The sequence below is a fragment of the Culex quinquefasciatus genome, chromosome 2 (assembly GCF_015732765.1).
Source record: "Culex quinquefasciatus strain JHB chromosome 2, VPISU_Cqui_1.0_pri_paternal, whole genome shotgun sequence".
NCBI classification, from domain to species: domain Eukaryota; kingdom Metazoa; phylum Arthropoda; class Insecta; order Diptera; family Culicidae; genus Culex; species Culex quinquefasciatus.
In genome coordinates, this window is record NC_051862.1 from 120,342,684 (window position 1) to 120,362,096 (window position 19,413).

The window sequence follows — 19,413 nt, forward strand, 5'->3', positions numbered from 1 at the left end:
TTCGGCGAGAGGTTTCTCCTTTCTGTCTCTAATGGCAACGACCAAGAAGGGAAATCTTTCCCCTTCGAAGATGCGTCGATTCCAAGAAGAAGAAGAAGGTCGCATCGGCAAGGCAGCGATAACGAGCCATTACGGATGAATGATTTTTCATGCACAGAATGTTGGAGGAAATGAGGTTCTCGAGAAGTTGGTGGGAGGGGGAAGGGGAAGTTAGTAGTATGTTTTCCCAGCCACAAACAGAATGTGTGGGGTGTCGGATCGGGAAGACATTTGTAACCCTTGCAAAACAGATGAAAAGAATGGAAACGAGGGGGATGATTTATTTTTTGATTGGGGAAAAGAATGTTGACTGGTTCTTCAAGTGGGGCAGAAAATGGTCATAATAAAATCCCTGAAAAGTATGATTTAAAATGAAACTTTATGATGAATATTTTTGAACAACAATACATTTATCCAACGAGGATCGTTGAGGATTTTTCAAGGTGCAACAACTTGAAAAATCCTCGGAACGGAATCGACGTAACACCTTATAATGTGGCCCTCTTAAACCTTGCGGTTTCGTCAACGGATCCACAGGCGTGTATCGTTCTTTTTGCGACAAGACTCCGCCTCCCGGGTCTCCTAAGTGTGAAGGTATGGGCACGGGGAGAGGGCACCGAATACCTATATTTACACTTAGAATTTTTTTGCGTCCGCCCCGGGATTCGAACCGGCGACCTCTGGATTGTGAGTCCAGTGCGCGGTCCGATTGATCCACACAGGCAGACAAAAAAATCCTCAACGATCCTCGTTGGATAAATGTACGACTCGTGCTGAAAAATCTTCTTTTTTCTCTTCTTCAGTAGTTTATGCAACAAATTGCTAACAACGTTGCAAGAAAAAATATTGAAAAATTTTACTTTTCAATACTATTCCATTCCACTGGTGTTGAAAAGAACATGTTTGCCATTCTGTTGTATTTGGTACAGAAAAGTAGGCTATTTCATCGCTCGAGAGTGACAGGAGAAGTAAGTAGTGTCATGATGGAAATGCAAAATAGTAGTTTATGTTGCAAAAAAAAGATTTTTTTCCACAAGTCGTACATTTATCCAACGAGATTTACCGAGTTGGATAAATACGACGAGTGCTGAAAAAATCAAGTTTTGCAACGAGTTGCTTATAACATTTTTAAATAACGCTTAAAAAACGCTTCTTGAATGGAATTTTATGTCAAACATTCATGTGTTTAGTAAATTCACCGATCAAAACAAAAAAAATATTGAAAAATGTTACTTTTCGATACTAGTGATGAAAAGTTCAACTTTTCAGCACCCAATTCAGTGCTGTTATTTTGGCAGGGAAAAGTAGGCCGTTTCGTTTTACAGAAGGACAGCTTTAGAGCTGAATTGCAAAAATACTGTTTCAAAATGTATTTCTGGAGTTTTTTTTTGAAAAGGTCCAATAAACCAAATTTCCAGTTTTTGCTTTTTGGGTGTTTTTAGAACCGCCTTGAGTCAGGGGTATTGAAAAACACCCAAAAAGCAAAAACTGAAAATTTGGTTTATTGGTCCTTTTCAAAAAAAAAAAAAACTCCAGAGTTGATTGTTAGGTTACATTAGATTTTATTTATTTTTAGTACCGTAAACTGGGGTGACTTTGATAGGATTTCAATTTGTTTTTAGAATATTTTCCAACAAGTAAGGTTTTCTCAAGATTATTATTTTTAAAGTATGTTCTGGGGTAGGCCACACAAAGTCCATGCACTATTTCGGAAAAAGTTGTTTCAATAATGTTTAGAAAAATAGTTACAATAAAAATTCTTAGTTTTAATTCCGGGGTGACTTTGATAGTCATAGTTTTTCTTGTTAAAATCATATTTAAGATGTTCAAACTTTATTTGTACGCTAAATGTACCATCACTAAAGTAGCTGATATAGTTTTTAAGAAAAACAATCAATGCTTATATTTAGTTAACTAAGTGTATAAGCTTTTTAGCAAAATACATATAAATTTTAGGTAAATTTTTTTAAAAGTCGGAATTTTGCCTGAAATTTGTTAAAAATAGTTTTGTTTATAAAATTATCGATTTATATTGCATTTTATACTGAATTCAAGGAAAGAATTACAAGTTTTCACATTTTTTTGAAATTTGTTCAACTGAAATTGCCTATAAATTTGGAGATTTTTTTAAATTGTGTTTCAAAAACACATATTATTTATTATTTACATACTTTTTTAACCTTCTCCTAGTGGAAAATTGTCCAAAGAATCCGAAAATGCATTCTGTTTAGCGATTAAAAAATATGTTCATTGAGAAAATCATGACACTTTGAGAAGATTAAAATAATCACTTTCACCAACATTTTCTTAACTATAGTTAACTAACTTTTCAAGCCTGTCAAAATTTTATGAAAAGTTCTTCTTGGGGTACTTTGAACACTTCTCTACCACGGTCAGTATGTTTCTAAACCATTCCTTACATAATTTAATTATACTCTTCATTTTGCGGAAAAATCGCAAACCTATCAAAGTCACCCCGTTTTACGGTAAATGTTTTGAGGCTCTGAAAGGCATCATTCCTGATCGGCCATTTGGCGACCATGTTTGATTTAGAAAAACATTCAAATCTAGATTCAGAATGTTTTAATCAAAAATTGCTTTTCTTTGTGTTGTTTGTAGAAGCATTTTACATATTGAGATTATTTTTTTCATTTCAATTTACTATGTCTGGACTCTGATTTCAGAACCATCATTGACAGTCATTGCGCCAAAAGTGAAAGGCACCGTCTACCAGCTTAAGCAGCTTGACATAATTTTTTTTGTAAGGAATAGGGCGTCCAATTTTCCCGGTTTTTTTTTATATCGGGAAATTTTTTTTTAAAATCTCGGGAATTCCAGAGATCCCGGGAAATTTTTGAAACAACCATAAAATCTACGTTTTCATTAAATTTGTTATGCCTTTCAAGCTGAAAATCATAGAATTAGCTCAATACTCTTAATTGGTGATTATCTATACTTGAATTTAAACAAGAGCAGTACTTTCTAGTTAGCTTAAAAAACATTAAAAATTGTTGTTTTTAGTTCTTTGTTGTGCTTTGAATTTTAAATGAAGCATAATTTTTAATCTAAAGTGTTTCAAATTATTTTATATAAATAATCTCAAAATTCTTAATAATATATTTATTTTATTTTTGATATGGAATGACTACAAAAGCTTAAAAACATCATTCAAACTGTAAAAAAACAAGAAACGAAACCATCCAATGTAATATTTTAGAAAAGTTTGGAATTTCATGATTTATATAAAACATATCAAACAAGTTATCTTTATGTCAAGTATAAAATCATCTTTTAACGTAAATATTTAAAAAATAAATTAACATCTTTTTTAAAGCGTTAATTAGTTTGCGGACCCGTAAACTAAAATTTTAACAATTTTTCCTTATAAGCCAAATAAATCTTGATACATGCCGAATACAAATTTGCTAATGCTTTTAAAATCTTTTCGAATAGAAAGTATTGAACTGTTCATCTATTTCCACAACCTTATCTGAGTTACCAGACAGAAAAAAATGATTTTTTTTTTCAATTTCGGCAAATCTCGGGACAAAATATAAAAAATCCCGGGAATCGGAAATTCCCGGTTTAGGGAAAATCCCGACTTTTTGTTACGGGAATTCCCGGGATGGACGCACTATAAAAAAAAAATAAATGTTGATTTCAAATTTCTGATTTCTCCTTCTCTGAAATTGAACTCGCCACTTTAAATGACCCATTTTTAACTGCAACAACAGCCACTTCAAACCATTTTTATTCCATTCAAACCTCGCTGCACTTCATGCCCCACCCAGGTGCGAATGGCCTGTACGGCAATAAAAAAAACACAAAAGAATTTCCCTCCACGGGGAAGGTTGTCCGTACGGTTCCGGGAGGGCGAAAAATCTCGTTCTTCCGTGCTGGAATCTTGTTTACGGTGGATTGCACAAAGCCATAGGGCAAGAATGCGACACACGAGCAAAAATCCAACCCATCGTCCACTTTTTTCTTTGCGAGAGGGCGGGAAAATATGAAAAATGGCTGGAAAGAGGGTCAAGAATGGAAAAAAATCCCCCGGCAACGTCGAAAAAATGCAACCCTCGGGAATGCAACCGTGTATCCCTTCCTGTATTTTTCCACCGGGTCAAAGGAATTCCTTCCCGCCTAGCCAGAAAGGAAAAAAACGTCTCCAAAGGTTGGAAAATTGTGTAACTAGATAACGTAAACGTGAATATTAAGGTGCAAGTACCTCCGCACAGTATTTCCCATTTATGTCCTCTCGAGTGGCAAACTCAGGCGGCGTCAACTTGAGCGTTGAGTAAGACTCAAACGACGCTCGACGACGCCGGGATCACAGCTGGCTGTGACTTTTGAACCAGTCGGTGTCAAGTGATGGCAAATTTAGTGCACTTTGATTTGAATGCCCTCTGTCGGGGTTTCTTTCTTCTTTCAATAGGGGCGGGGTGGGATCCAAGATGGCTTTGAGATGGGGATGGGGATGCCAATTGTGTGGAAAATCGTACAAATTGCTTAATGTAGTTGTCGAGTACCATCGAGGCTGTGTGGATGTGAGTGCATGTGCTTTCGGTTCAATTGCAGTGCATTGCAATGTATGAAAGAAAAGTGAGGGTGGTGAAGCACTTTCGATGAGGTTTGAAAAATCACTGCGCATGTGAGGGGCAATGTTGTTTTTTTGTTCTACTTTAAAATGAAAAATCAATCTATGAACAGAGAAGTATCGATTGTTCTTTGTCGCAATTATCTGTACACAAATTTTATTAATATGATTTATAAATTTTTATAAATTTTGATATAGTTTGCAAATATCAATCGACTTAAATTAAAACAAAAAAAAACAATAATTTGGAAATTATGAAAAGAAACATATATCCAAGTCGACTTGGAGAGCAAGTGTCGGAACCCGAATCACTAAAGCATACGAAGCTGATGCAGGGGTGAAACTGTGTGATCTCAAAGAAGCTAAACAGTTTTGCTACTCTGGAAATTTAATTTAAATTTTAAAATGCATTTCATATTTAGTTTAATTAGAGAATTTTCCATAAAAAAATGAAAAATGCAATGATGTCATTATGCTAGCATCAAAACTGAGCTTATCTGCAACTTTATGAACTATAAAAACTGCATAATTGTAAATAAATGCCACCATGAAGTTGTGTATTTTAAAATGTTTAGAAAAGTGGGAAAAATAATAGTCATTCAAGAAAAATTGTCACCTTTGTGAAAGATTTTTGTAAAGCCTTGAAACCACTACGACTAATCATAGGAATATTGTGGATATTTGTGAAAGGTTGGTGCAGATGGGAATCGAACCCCTGATCATCCGCTTACAAAGCAGACAGTGGGCCATCCATAAACCACAAGGACACTGTCCACGTGGTTTATGGATGGTCCCAAATCTGTTTAAATTATTTTTTCACATATCATTACAGTATTACCAAATAGATTAGAGTAAAATTTGTAAAATTTATTTAAGGGGTTACATACATGTAGAAAATCAAAAAAAAATCATATATCAGAAAATTCACTAAATTCTCAAATTAAAAGATGAATATCAATCACTTCTGAAAGTTTCATGAAGTTTTTTCGTGACTGAACTGAGCGCATGGCAAAATGTCACACTTTGTGAACGTTTTTCTCTAAACACCGAATTGATTTACGGGTGCCACGATATGTAGAGATGGGATGGACCAAATTGGCTGAAATTTGGGGTAAAGAATCCCAAGGCATATTCCGTGTGCATGACGAAACTCGATTTTGAAATTTTGCTTAAAAAATACAAAAATCAAAAACTAACGTTTTTATATGAAAAACTTGAAAATCGGCCTTCGTCATGCACACAGAACATGTTCAGCGAGTCTTCACCAAAATTTTGAGCTGATTTGGTCAAAGCAGTGTTGAGATATCGTGGCACCCGTTTTTTGAAACTGCTAAATTAAAATAGCTATATCTTGCTAATGATGCAACCAAATGTCTTAAAATTTGTTTTGGTAATAGATGAAAATGTAAATTTTTATACCCTGCAAAAAGAATTAAAAAAGTTACAATGTGTGCTCAAACCAACCTCGGACATTTTGGACGATTCACGTGTATGTAACCCCTTAAAGCATTTTTCCAACACCACGCCATTTCAACAATTTTTCGTGAAAATTCCATGGGACTCATAACAAAATCTAAAATATTCTCAAAAGGCCTGATTTTTTTGATAAAATATAATTTTATGAAGTTCTAAAATTAATGTTTAATAAACCAAGTTTGAATCTTCTTATTTATTTTGTTTTTCTAACTTCGAAGTAAAATTGTACCGTCATGTGGGGTGACATTGAGTCGGATTGAGTCATACATTTTTGCGTTTTTGCAAGACCCATTCTTACTTCCCAGACTCAATGTCACCCAGATGACGGCAGTCAAATTTTTATCATACCGTATGAAAATATAATTAAATTTCATATATTTTCGATCTTAGATATCTAAATATTTCGCACCACTCTGATGAAATTTTCAGTCTCGTATTATTAAGTTTTTGCGGTGCTGTGTATTGGAATTTAATTAAAATTCAAAATATTTAAATCCAGCCCAAACATGCTAAATATGATTATCTAGAGCGTCCAATTTCCCGTCCCGGGAAAAAAATTCCCGGGAATTCCCGAGATTTCCCGGAAAAAAATATTTCCCGTTTCCCGGGAAATTTGTAAATTTCCCGGGAATTCCCGAAATACAAATGGAAGTATACATTTTCCTACCTTTTTGGCACCAATAATTAGAGAACCTTATTTGATTTTATTCATTTCAATTTATTGTTCATATTGAACTATGTCTGTTAATTTCATGCCAAGTTTTAATTCAGATAATATTTATTCCTAAAGCATTCACAACTAGGAATATTGTTTGGTTATATGTTGGGCAACACAAATTACGCTATTATGGCATGAATATTGCCTATTTTTTTTCGACAATTTATTTTAACGACTTTTTTTGTTATATCATTTGAAAATATCATTTTTGTTTACCTTGACCAAATTGGATGAAAATTTAATTGATAGGATTAAATTTTTCAAAAAGGTTTGTTCAAGAAGAATTTGTTTAAAAGTATTCAAGATATAATCGGTAAATTTAAAATATGAAAAAAATATCGTTTAATTTCAACCACTTATACACTATGAAAGTTATTTTAATCTAATTAATTTATTAGGACATTTAACCATATAACTAAAATCGTTCCATAAATGGAACCATGAAAAATCTTATGAAGTTTACCCAAAGAATCCAACCATTATTTCAAAAACTCGCTTCAATTTTTGTAAAACTGTGAGTTTGGTATCAAGAAACAGTGAAAATCTATTTGTTCACAAGTTGAAAATACTTGTTCTGAAATAAGTAATTTGCCATAAGAAACATTATTTCTACATGATATTTTTTTTTTTGTTTCAACGTTATGGTCACTGAGACAAATTTAAAAGCAATTTTATTTTTGTGGGGCATAAATTTTCACTGTCCAAACACTTTGATTAAAAAAACTTTTAACAAAAAATAATAATAATATTTTGTTTATTTGGTACGATTTGAAAGACAGCATAAAATATAAAAAAAACTTATACTATCTTCTCATAGCTTCATGATTTTTTACAAGCATTCAAGCCATTCATTGATCCTCACACTGATTTTGGAAATTAATGATGCCGTTCTATACAATTCTGTTACAAAATATTAACCAGAAACAGGATCAAAATAATTTTCGTCATATTTCAAATTTCCCGGGATTTCCCGGGAAATTTGTTGAAAATTTCCCGTTTCCCGGGAATTTTGTAACCCCGGGAAATTGGACGCTCTATGATTATCAATGCAGAAAAATGCATTTTAGATTGTTTTCAGTCTATTTAACTTCTATTTTCATCTAAAAAAATATTTCAAAAAAAAAATTGTTTTTGCCCTCTGATTTTTCGGACAAATTTTGAAGGGGAGGGCGATATAGACTTTGAAAAATAATCGCAGCGGCCTAACTATAAATCAAATTCGTTTTAATTTAAGATATCTACAATCTTTTACAACTTATGACAACTTATTACGTTTTGACTGTAAAACTTTAAAATAAAAATAAAAACTAACTTAATCCACCTATGTGGTTGGAGCCTTCCTCACAACAATGGCTGTACACAAGTTTCATCTATTTTTATATCCGGCTTCCAAAAGTACATCGATATCACTTAAGTGGCCATGTCTCGAGACAGGGATGCCAGATCTTCAATGTTTTGCACTCGTTGGAAAGGTCTTTTTGTAATTTAACCAACAATGGGTCGGATGATGGACCCGGACATAGTTTACATACATTTAAGTGAGATCCGGCTTCAAAAAAGTACATCAATATCACTTAAGTGGCCATATCTCGAGACAGGGTTGCCAGATCTTCAATGTTTTAGACTCGTTGGAAAGGTATTTTGATAACCTAACCAACGTTTGGTTGGATGGTGGATCCGGAAATAGTTTTCATACATTTAAGTGAGATCCGGCTTCAAAAAAGTACATCAATATCACTTAAGGGGCCATATCTCGAGACAGGGTTGCCAGATCTTCAATGTTTTGGACTCGTTGGAAAGGTCTTTTGATAACCTAACCAACGATGGGTTGGATGATGGACCCGGACATAGTTTACATACAGTTAAGTGAGATCCAAATATATGTGAAAACACATTTTTATACATAACTTTTGAACTACTTATCGAAACTTCAATCTGTATAAAACTCGATCTATGGGACACTAAACCAAGTCGAATGCAACAAGTTCGGGTCAAATCGGTTCAGCCAGTGCCGAGAAACATGAGCTAGTTTGTTGGTCACATACATACATACACACACACATACACACAGACATTTGTTCAGTTTTCGATTCTGAGTCGATATGTATACATGAAGGTGGGTCTACGACGTTTTTATACGAAGTTCATTTTTAGAGCAGGATTATAGCCTTACCTCAGTGAGGAAGGCAAAATACACATAAGGATGAAATATGTGCATGAAATTTAACAAACAAAAAGCCAAAATTCGTGTAAATTGAAAACATGTTTTGTTATAAAAAAAAATAACTACAATAACCCTCTCATTTAACTTGATTTTCCCGTTTTTTTTGTAATTTGACAGATTCATATTTACTGTAATTAGTATTCATTGCATTCAATTTTTAATAAATGTTGTAACAATTTTTATGAATGTTATTATTTTTCAGCATTGATTTAAGAAAATTGTAAATTGAAATTTTTCACGCTATCCGCGAAATCGTGCAAATTTAGTAACCCTTTAAATTTTGTAATGAGCGACTTAAACCTAAAAAATATTTTCAATTGCCTAACTAAGTTTAGTAACTTTAAATAAAATGCGTTTGAGTTTAAAAAGATTCGGAAAGGCCAGTTTCACAGTTTTTATTCAATTAAAATCGATTTCTGACCTCTACAGATGGCTTAGTATTGCCGTGTTAATCATTTGTTACACGCATAAAATAACTTTTATTAGGGTTAAACAAACTTAAGTCGACTTATATTTTTCATACATCTTACATCCTCCTTTCACCTCTCGGCTGGTTCTGTTGATATCAATTCAAACAAATCTATAGAACGTTTCATCAACAATTTCCGTTTTAAACAAAATTGTCATTATATGCCAATGCATTTTTTTTTTATCTCGTTTACACTATGTTTTTAACATTAAATATATACAATGATACATTTGGTAGAAAAATACAATTTTAAATTCCTTGATATCATGTGCTCATACTATTAGGAAAGAGGAAATTTCCTTCATTGTGGGTGCAATCCGTTTCATAAAGGAAAACTGTTGAACGTGTACACAACCGCCTTCGCCTTGCAATTTCTCTCGAGCAGTAAAAACGCCGTGAAGTGGAAAAATGGAGGAGCCAACACACACACACACACCACAAAGCATCACATGTTGTACGGACATTAATTTTAATTTTCCTTGTTTTTTTTTCCCTTTCGCTCTTTCTCGCACTCTTATCTAGGTTACGATTGGGTCGGCTGGCGCAATGATTCACTCGGCTGGGCCGGAAAGCCGGTCGAGATGGTGTTCGAGTTCGACACGGTGCGGAACTTTAGCGCCATGGTCCTGCACACCAACAACATGTTCAGCAAGGACGTTCAGGTGAGTTTTCCTCCAAACACAGAGAAGTGGGAGAAAGAAAAAAAAAGGTTCAAAGTCGTCGTCGTCACACGTTTCCACTCGTTTGGTGGGGTTGCGGGGGTGAATTGGACAAATGCTTACAAAAGCACTGGAGTTGTGCGCGCACACACACACGTGGAGAGGCACAAGAAAGTCCACAACCTTTGTGCCGTGTGCTGGCCCCGGGAGGCCTTCACAAGGACCGCCACTGCCACTCTGTAGTAAAGCCCCTGGTTCCGAAGCAGGATTACGTGGAAAGCGCCTCTTGTTTTTTTCTTTTGTTTTTTCACTTGCCTTGCACACACACACACGTTGCGAGAGAAAGAGGATAATTCCAGGTGTACTTTTGCGCCCGGAAGTTGCATACAGGGTCATGACCATTTGAGAGATTAACTTGTGATTAAAATTGTACAATTTCTAATGGAAATCCTCTGGGAAAGAAGAAAATTGAGGCACTTCTGGTCTCTGTTTTAGGCTGGAACGAAAGCTATAAGTTTTTTAAAAATATTTTTTTGCAGATTCCTTGTTTTTGATTGAATTTTATCTTTCCTAAACACATGTATAGAATGCGTATAAGGTAGAGCGTCCAATTTCCCGGGGTTACAAAATTCCCGGGAAATTTGAAATTTATCAAAAATTGTACTGATCCTGGGTATGATACATGTTTTGCAACAAAATTGTTTATAATAGCAACTTAAATGGTCAAAATTGGTGGGTTTGTGAAAAACATGCAACTTCAAGAAAAATAATAAATTTTCTAAATTCATAAACTGTCTTCATAATAATGCAATGAATAGTAACTTTTTGTTAAGGTTTAATTTTTTAATCACTAAAACCATAAAATTGCTTTAAAATTTGTCTCTGTGACCAGTTTGAAACAGTATGGTACACACTAAGATTTGTTTTACCGAATTCGGTAGTTGAAAAATCGGTAAAGTCCTGTCCAAATGAACACAGTTTCACCGAACTTCAGTTGGATTTTACCGAATTCGGTAATTTACAGTTACCCAAACTGTTTTCAGTATATATTTGCCGTATTTGGTAAAACAATCGAAGTGTGTACCGAATAATATTGAGATCATGAATAAATAGATAAGCAATGAATTGACTTTAAAAATCTTTATTTTACTTAGAATACAATTTTTCTTTTTAAATTTTCAATGACCAACAAATAAACAAGGTATCCTTTGAAATAAACCATAACATGAAATTTTCAGGCGAACTGAAAAAAACAATAAGAGTACATTGAATTGGATAAAATAAAATTGAGTTCTTAAATTATTTTTTATTGAATTGAAAAAATGTGCCAAAAAGTTAAGAAAATGTATAATTTTGCTAGAATTTCGGGAATTCCCGAGAAACGGAAAATATTTTTATTCGGGAACTCTCGAGATTTTTTCCGGGACGGGAAATTGGATGCTCTAGTTTAGGGTCTTCAAATTATTTTTTCGACCTGCGAAGTTTTGTGTAAAACCAAAAAAACAGTATACCCAGTTAAACAATGTATCGTACAACTCGGAGAAATTTTTTAATTTTGTTGGTATTTATTAGGGTCAGACCAATGACTTAAAATGCTCACTAAATTTGAATTAATTTCAAAAATCTCTGTGCTTTATATGTAGCTAAAATCTGTTTCAGATGTTGAATCAAATGTGTTTTTATCGCGCATTAAATTTATTTCTATTTTCTTTCAATAATATTTTAAATGTTAATCCCATTTTATTAATTCAATTAAGTGTAATAATTAAAATTTAAAAATCAAGGCAAGGAGAAAACAATATCCAAATATTTTAGTTATCTAGAGCTAAAATAATATTAAGTGATCCAAAAATTGTTTAGTTTTGATTTTACAAACTAAAACTTCAAAGTATTCGTGAAATTTCTGCAATATTTAAACTTTTTTGTCATTTATCATTATTTGAAGTCGGAAACAAACATTTTACTTAATATTTTTGTTATTCATGCTACAATCAAAAATTTGCAAGATATCCATGAATTTGTAAAAAAACAATCCCCAAGCTAAAAATCAGAAAAAAATAAAATTTGAGAACATTTTGCAAATTTTCGGCAGTAGCATAACTGACAAAAACTTTACCTTAAAAAAAAAGTTTAAGGTCTTATTTGATTAGAATACAAAAACAAACCACAAATCAGAAAAAAATAAATGCATGGACAAATGCAAATTTTTGATGGAAGCATAAATTTAAATTACTTTTATTTAAAAATTATAGCTTAAAAAATATTTCTTTCTTTACATTACATTTACATTTGATTACATTGATGCATATGTCACTTTTCAATGATTTTACACTCATAGTTTTCTGTTGATTCTTACCAGAATCAACGGAAATTTATAAAGGAAGATACTTTTTAAAGAGCACCAATATGAACGGTAAGAAATTTTGAAACTTGAGATTAAAGTTTTATGAAAATTTAGAATAAATGATTTAAATACGTTTCATTAAAACACACATGAGCAAATCTCTACCAAAACTGGAAATGGATTTTATTTGTATTTATTGATTTGGCTCAAACTTTGTGGGGGCCTTCCCTATGACCAAATAAGCTATTTTGCGTCATTGGTTCACCCATACAAGTCTCCATACAATTTTGGCTGCTGTCCATACAAAAATGGTATGTAAATATTCAAACAGCTGTAGCTTTTGAGTGAATTTTCTGATCAATTTGGTGTTTTCGGCAAATTTGTAGGTATTGTTGAGGACTTTTGAGAAAAAATAGGTACACGGGAAAAAAATTGTGCAGATTTTTTTATCAACTTTTTTTTCACTGAAACTCAATTTCCCAAAATACATATTTTTTGATTTTCGAGATTTTTTAACATGTTTTAGGGGACAAAAATCTGCAACTTTTGAGCCATAGAGAAACATGGTCAAAAAATCTGCCGCCGAGTTATGATTTTTTGAAAAAATAGTGATTTTTGGAAAAAACGAAGTTTCATGCAAAAACAAGTTTGACATTATCTTTTAATGCAAAATTGAATTTGCAATCGAAAAGTACTTCACAGATTTGTTGATAAAGGGCTACGTTTTCAAGATATAGCCACCGAAAGTTTGATTTTAGCGAAATATTTGCAGTATTTCAATTTTTAAAAATAGTGACCATGAGTGACCATCTCTAAAAATATTTTTTTTTGAAAAGTTCAGAAAATTTGCTATAAAATTGTTAAAAAGACATTGAAGATTGGACCTCGGGTTGCTGAGATAGAGCCGCTTTAAGAAAAAGAAACACAAAAATTGAAGGGCTAAATATTGAAATTTACATACCCAACTCGTCGGTGGCAGATTTTTGACCATGTTTCTCTATGGCTCAAAAGTTGCGGATTTTTGTCCCTTAAAACATATCAAAAATCTTGAAAATCAAAAATATTTTGAGAAATTGAGTTTTAGTGAAAAAAAAGTTGATAAAAAAATCTGCATTTTTTTTCCGTGTACCTATTTTTTTCTCAAAAGTCCTCAACAATACTTACAACTTTGCCGAAGACACCAAATTGATCAGAAAATTCACTCAAAAGTTACAGCTGTTTGAATATTTACATACAATTTTTGTATGGACAGCAGCCAAAATTGTATGGAGACTTGTATGGGTGAACCAATGACGCAAAATAGCTTATTTGGTCAGGCCCCCACAAAGTTTAAGTCAAATCAAAAAATACAAAAAATAAAAATGGTCGAAATCGGCCGATTTCGTAGAGAGTTGCTCACATGTAGGATCATCATTATAAACCGCAATTTTTGTACTTCCCCTTCTTCCACCCTCTTAAGGGGTTACATGCACACACTTAATTTTATTCGAAATCTGTTATCAGGGCAAATTTGAAGCCGTTTGGCTGCATCATTGCCGAGATACAGCTATTTTAAAGAAAGCAGTTTCAGAAAACGAGTACCACGATATCTTAACACTGCTCTGACCAAATCGACTCAAAATTTTGGTGAAGACTCGTTAAACCGGTGCATGACACGACGACGGTGTGTGCATAACAAAGACCAATTTTCAAAAACTCAATTTATTAAAATGATAAAAATATTTTTAATGTTTTCATATAATTTTTTTTTAAATCAAAAATTCAAAATCGGCTTTCGTCATGTACACGGAATATGTCTTGAGAGTCTTCACCCTGAATTTCAGCCAATTTGGTCCATCCTATCTCGAGATATCGTCGCACCCGTAAATAAACTCGGTGTTTCGAGAAAAAAAACGCTCAGAAAGTTTGATGATGAGCTTAAAATCGTCTCTAACTCAGTTTAATCATGTTATACCTTTATGAAACTTTCAGGAGTGATTTTAAACCTTCTTTTAGTGGATTCAATAAATTTTCTGTAATATGAAATTTTGTAATTTGATTTTTTTAAATATAAGGATTTTAAAACAATTGAGGCACAACAGATTTTTTGATCAATATTAAATACATGGCTTGACATATCTTTAATTCTGCCCTCCGCTCCCCAACTTGACCCCAGCCAATGTCAAGAGGCATAAAATTCTAAAATATTTGCAGCGGCTTGTATAAATTTCTAAATTTTAAGTGTTGTAAAATTTACCCCTTCAAATTTTAGTGTTTTTTTACATTTGCTTCATTTTTATCATATAAGATGGGAGTTATTCTCCCCGAGTTCAAGAAATTATTATTTTTTTTTTCATTTGAAATGACGCATCACAAAGTTGACGTACGTAACAAAATATGAGCATAATTTATAATGCAAATCCTTTTCCACCAAAAGGGCATGCCATAACCCTATAAATCAATAATCCTTCAAAGCATATTATCCTACACGTCTTAGTGCCAAATGGTGCAGAATCGTGAATTCTTGATGACCCTCTCAGCTCAACCATTGCGAACACAATCCCAAACGTCCAAGGATCGATAAAAGATTATCGTTTTAATGGGGGGGAAACTTATTAATTATGAGAAAATAAATGGAACACAAAATACAAACGCGCTCCGCAATAAGAAGCTTATGATTTAGCGCTAAAGAGAGAAGAGAAGAAAAAAAAAACATCTTCATAGTTGGTGCCAATCCTTGGCGCGTTCAGACACAAGGATCGAGAGCCAGAGAGATAAGTCCTTTTGCTGCTGCATCACTGATAAAAATTGAGCTGAGTTTCCCCCAGCTTGACGAGGGATGGTGAAGCGGAAAATTAGCACTAAAGCGAACGCGTTTCAGCGGGAAAATGTCATCTTATTATATATCTTTAAGTGCTTTTTCGCTCTAATTTGCTCTTTCGGAGTTTTCTTTTTGCGAAATTAAGAAGAGGAAGATGAAAAAAAATCTTTTATCGGGTTTTATTGAGTGGGTGGTGTTTGGGGGGTGGGTTGAGTGAGATGTGAGCCACCCTAATTTAAGGACGTGGGGAGGGACGTTTGCGCTTTTCCAACCGGGGTGGCCACTTTTAATCCGGAGTCGGGGAAGAGAAGAAAAAATTAAACGCTCGTAAAGTGGTTCTTCGATTGGACAAACAGTCCCGGGTGTGTGAGTGTGCGAGAGTTGGAGGGAAGGACTTTTATGCCACCCCGGAAACGGATTGTATTGCTGGCAACGTTGAAGAAGGGGGACACGTGGACCACTAGTTGGTTGTTGTTGTCGAGCGAGCAGCAAGTTGGACTTTTATTGACCCATCACGTGTCTAGAGTTTGAGATTTAGTGAATCGTAATTAGCCAGAGGATGATTGTTTGTTCACTACTTTAGCTTTTATCGTTGGCTTCGTGGTAATTGGAGTCGTTTTGAAAAGAATGATTTTACTGATATCAAAGCTGTTGCATTCAATTTAGCAGTTCTCGTATGTGATTTTTTCAAAACTTGATAAATACTGCATCTTTGTAATATTTCATCATATTGTTTTTTTGTTAAGAGAAAATAATCTCGTTTAATGTTTTAAGTCTTAAACCTCAATATTGAAGAGAAACTGTCCGAGTCCTTCCTATGTTCCCTGTAACAAGGGATCCCTCTGTGCTCGTTTTACTGACCAATAACTTGAGGGCAAACAGACCATTTCAGCGCGATATTAGTCATAAATCTTCAATTTCACAGCGCAAACTAACCCGCAACTCTCCTCTTCTCCTTCCCATTCAAGGTGTTTCTCCACGCGAAGGTCTTCTTCAGCATCGGCGGGCAGCACTTTAGCGGGGAGCCGGTCCACTTCTCGTACATGCCGGATACGATAATGGAGAACGCTCGTGATGTCACGATCAAGTTGCATCACCGCATCGGCCGGTACATCCAGATTCACCTCTACTTTGCGATGCGCTGGATCATGCTCAGCGAAATATCCTTCACTTCCAGTAAGTACCTAGTGCGGGGTGTTGTTGTTATTGCCTCATGGCGTGAGTTGCCCCTGCTGGGAGCGAAGCGCCAACCAACCGCGTTTCGTGTCCGGTCTCGGAGTGGTGCTCTGCCCCATATGGCTCGTGCGGGATTAGACCACCGACTGTGGGGGGTTATTAATTTCTGATGCTCTCCGGTTTGGTATTTTGGTGGTAATGGAATGAAATGAGTTATGAAGAAATTTTTTGCATTTTATTTTTGAAAAAATACTACTCAAAGTTTTGTATGAATTTTTTGCATTTTATTTTAGGAAAAAATACTGTGAATATGAAATTTGTCAATTTTGTCAATTTTATCAATTTTGTCAATTTTGTCAATTTTGTCAATTTTGTCAGTTTTGTCAATTTTGTCAATTTTGTCAATTTTGTCAATTTTGTCAATTTTGTCAATTTTGTCAATTTTGTCAATTTTGTCAATTTTGTCAATTTTGTCAATTTTGTCAATTTTGTCAATTTTGTCAATTTTGTCAATTTTGTCAATTTTGTCAATTTTGACAATTTTGTCAATTTTGTCAATTTTGTCAATTTTGTCAATTTTGTCAATTTTGTCAATTTTGTCAATTTTGTCAATTTTGTCAATTTTGTCAATTTTGTCAATTTTGTCAATTTTGTCAATTTTGACAATTTTGACAATTTCGACAATTTTGACAATTTTGACAATTTTGACAATTTTGACAATTTTGACAATTTTGACAATTTTGACAATTTTGACAATTTTGACAATTTTGAAATTTTTTACAATTTTTACAATTTTTACAATTTTGACAATTTTGACAATTTTGACAATTTTGACAATTTTGACAATTTTGACAATTTTGACAATTTTGACAATTTTGACAATTTTGACAATTTTGACAATTTTGACAATTTTGACAATTTTGACAATTTTGACAATTTTGACAATTTTGAATATTTTGACAATTTTGACAATTTTGTCAATTTTGTCAATTTTGTCAATTTTGTCAATTTTGTCAATTTTGTCAATTTTGTCAATTTTGACAATTTTGACAATTTTGTCAATTTTGTCAATTTTGTCAAAATTGTCAATTTTGTCAATTTTGTCTATTTATGTAATTATAGGTAATCGGTGTTATATATGTAATTCATTTAATTTATGTAATTTATGTAATTTATGTAATTTATGTAATTTATGTAATTTATGTAATTTATGTAATTTATGTAATTTATGTAATTTATGTAATTTATGTAATTTATGTAATTTATGTAATTTATGTAATTTATGTAATTTATGTAATTTATGTAATTTATGTAATTTATGTAATTTATGTAATTCATGTAATTTATGTAATTTATGTAATTTATGTAATTTATGTAATTTATGTAATTTATGTAATTTATGTAATTTATGTAATTTATGTAATTTATGTAATTTATGTAATTTATGTAATTTATGTAATTTATGTAATTTATGTAATTTATGTAATTTATGTAATTTATGTAATTTATGTAATTTATGTAATTTATGTAATTTATGTAATTTATGTAATTTATGTAATTTATGTAATTTATGTAATTTATGTAATTTATGTAATTTATGTAATTCATGTAATTTATGTAATTTATGTAATTTATGTAATTTACGTAATTTATGTAATTTATGTAATTTATGTAATTTATGTAATTTATGTAATTTATGTAATTTATGTAATTTATGTAATTTATGTAATTTATGTAATTTATGTAATTTATGTAATTTATGTAATTTATGTAATTTATGTAATTTATGTAATTTATGTTATTTATGTAATTTATGTAATTTATGTTATTTATGTAATTTATGTAATTTATGTAATTTATGTGATTTATGTTATTTTTGTTATTTTTGTTATTTATGTAATTTATGTAATTTATGTAATTTATGTAATTTATGTAATTTATGTAATTTATGTAATTTATGTAATTTATGTAATTTATGTAATTTATGTAATTTATGTAATTTATGTAATTTATGTAATTTATGTAATTTATGTAATTTATGTAATTTATGTAATTTATGTAATTTATGTTGTTTGTGTGTAATTTATGTTATTTGTGTAATTTATGTAATTTGTGTAATTTATGTAACTTATGTAATTTATGTAATTTTTGTAATTTATGTTATTTATGTAATTTATGTGAAAAAACCTGGAACATTTTATTTAAAGGAAAATTTAATGTTCTTTTCAAATCTAAAATAACCCAGAAGGATCTTTTTTTCATTTGGAACAAACATTTTCAATTTAAAATTTCGTGTTTTTCCTTACTTTGCAGGGTTATTTTTCAGAGTGTAACAATGTTCAACGAAATTGTAGAGCAGACATTTACAAAAAATGATATACAAACATAAGAGGGTTGCTTGTAATCATCCAGAGTTATCGCGATTTTACAAAAAAAAAGTATTGACATATTCTAAATTTGTTTGCAGTTTAGAAACAAAAATGGGAGAGTTTTTAAAACTTTTTCTGTGCTTTTTTTACAATGAAAAATACTTTTTTTTTTAATTGAAGGGGTCATACCGGAATTGAAGAGGTCATACCGCCCCTCCGTCACGAGATATCAAAAATTGTACCTTGGATTCGAGATCAGGACCAAAAGTTAAATTTAAATCTTCTTCTAAAAATTAAAAAAAAACTAACTTAATCCACCTATGGGTAATTCTCTACCAACTCACACGAAATCGGGAAAAGTTGCCCCGACCTCTCTTCGATTTGCGTGAAACTTTGTCCTAAGGGGTAACTTTTGTCCCTGATCATGAATCCGAGGTCCCTTTTTTGATATCTCGTGACGGAGGGGCGGTACGACCCCTTCCATTTTTGAACATGTGAAAAAAGAGGTGTTTTTCAATAATTTGCAGCCTGAAACGGTGATGAGA

At 32.4% G+C, this 19,413-nt stretch overlaps 1 protein-coding gene across 2 annotated transcripts in view; it reads left to right on the forward strand.

Annotated features, from left to right (window-relative positions):
* LOC6043622 (discoidin domain-containing receptor tyrosine kinase B) overlaps positions 1–19,413 on the forward strand; it is a 473,878-nt gene that overhangs the window by 332,286 nt on the left and 122,179 nt on the right. For both annotated transcript variants that reach the window (XM_038257913.1, XM_038257914.1), the window contains exons 7-8: positions 10,043–10,182; positions 16,292–16,499. In XM_038257913.1, the coding sequence (XP_038113841.1) occupies positions 10,043–10,182; positions 16,292–16,499 (348 nt within the window). The remainder of the gene's footprint in view (positions 1–10,042; positions 10,183–16,291; positions 16,500–19,413) is intronic.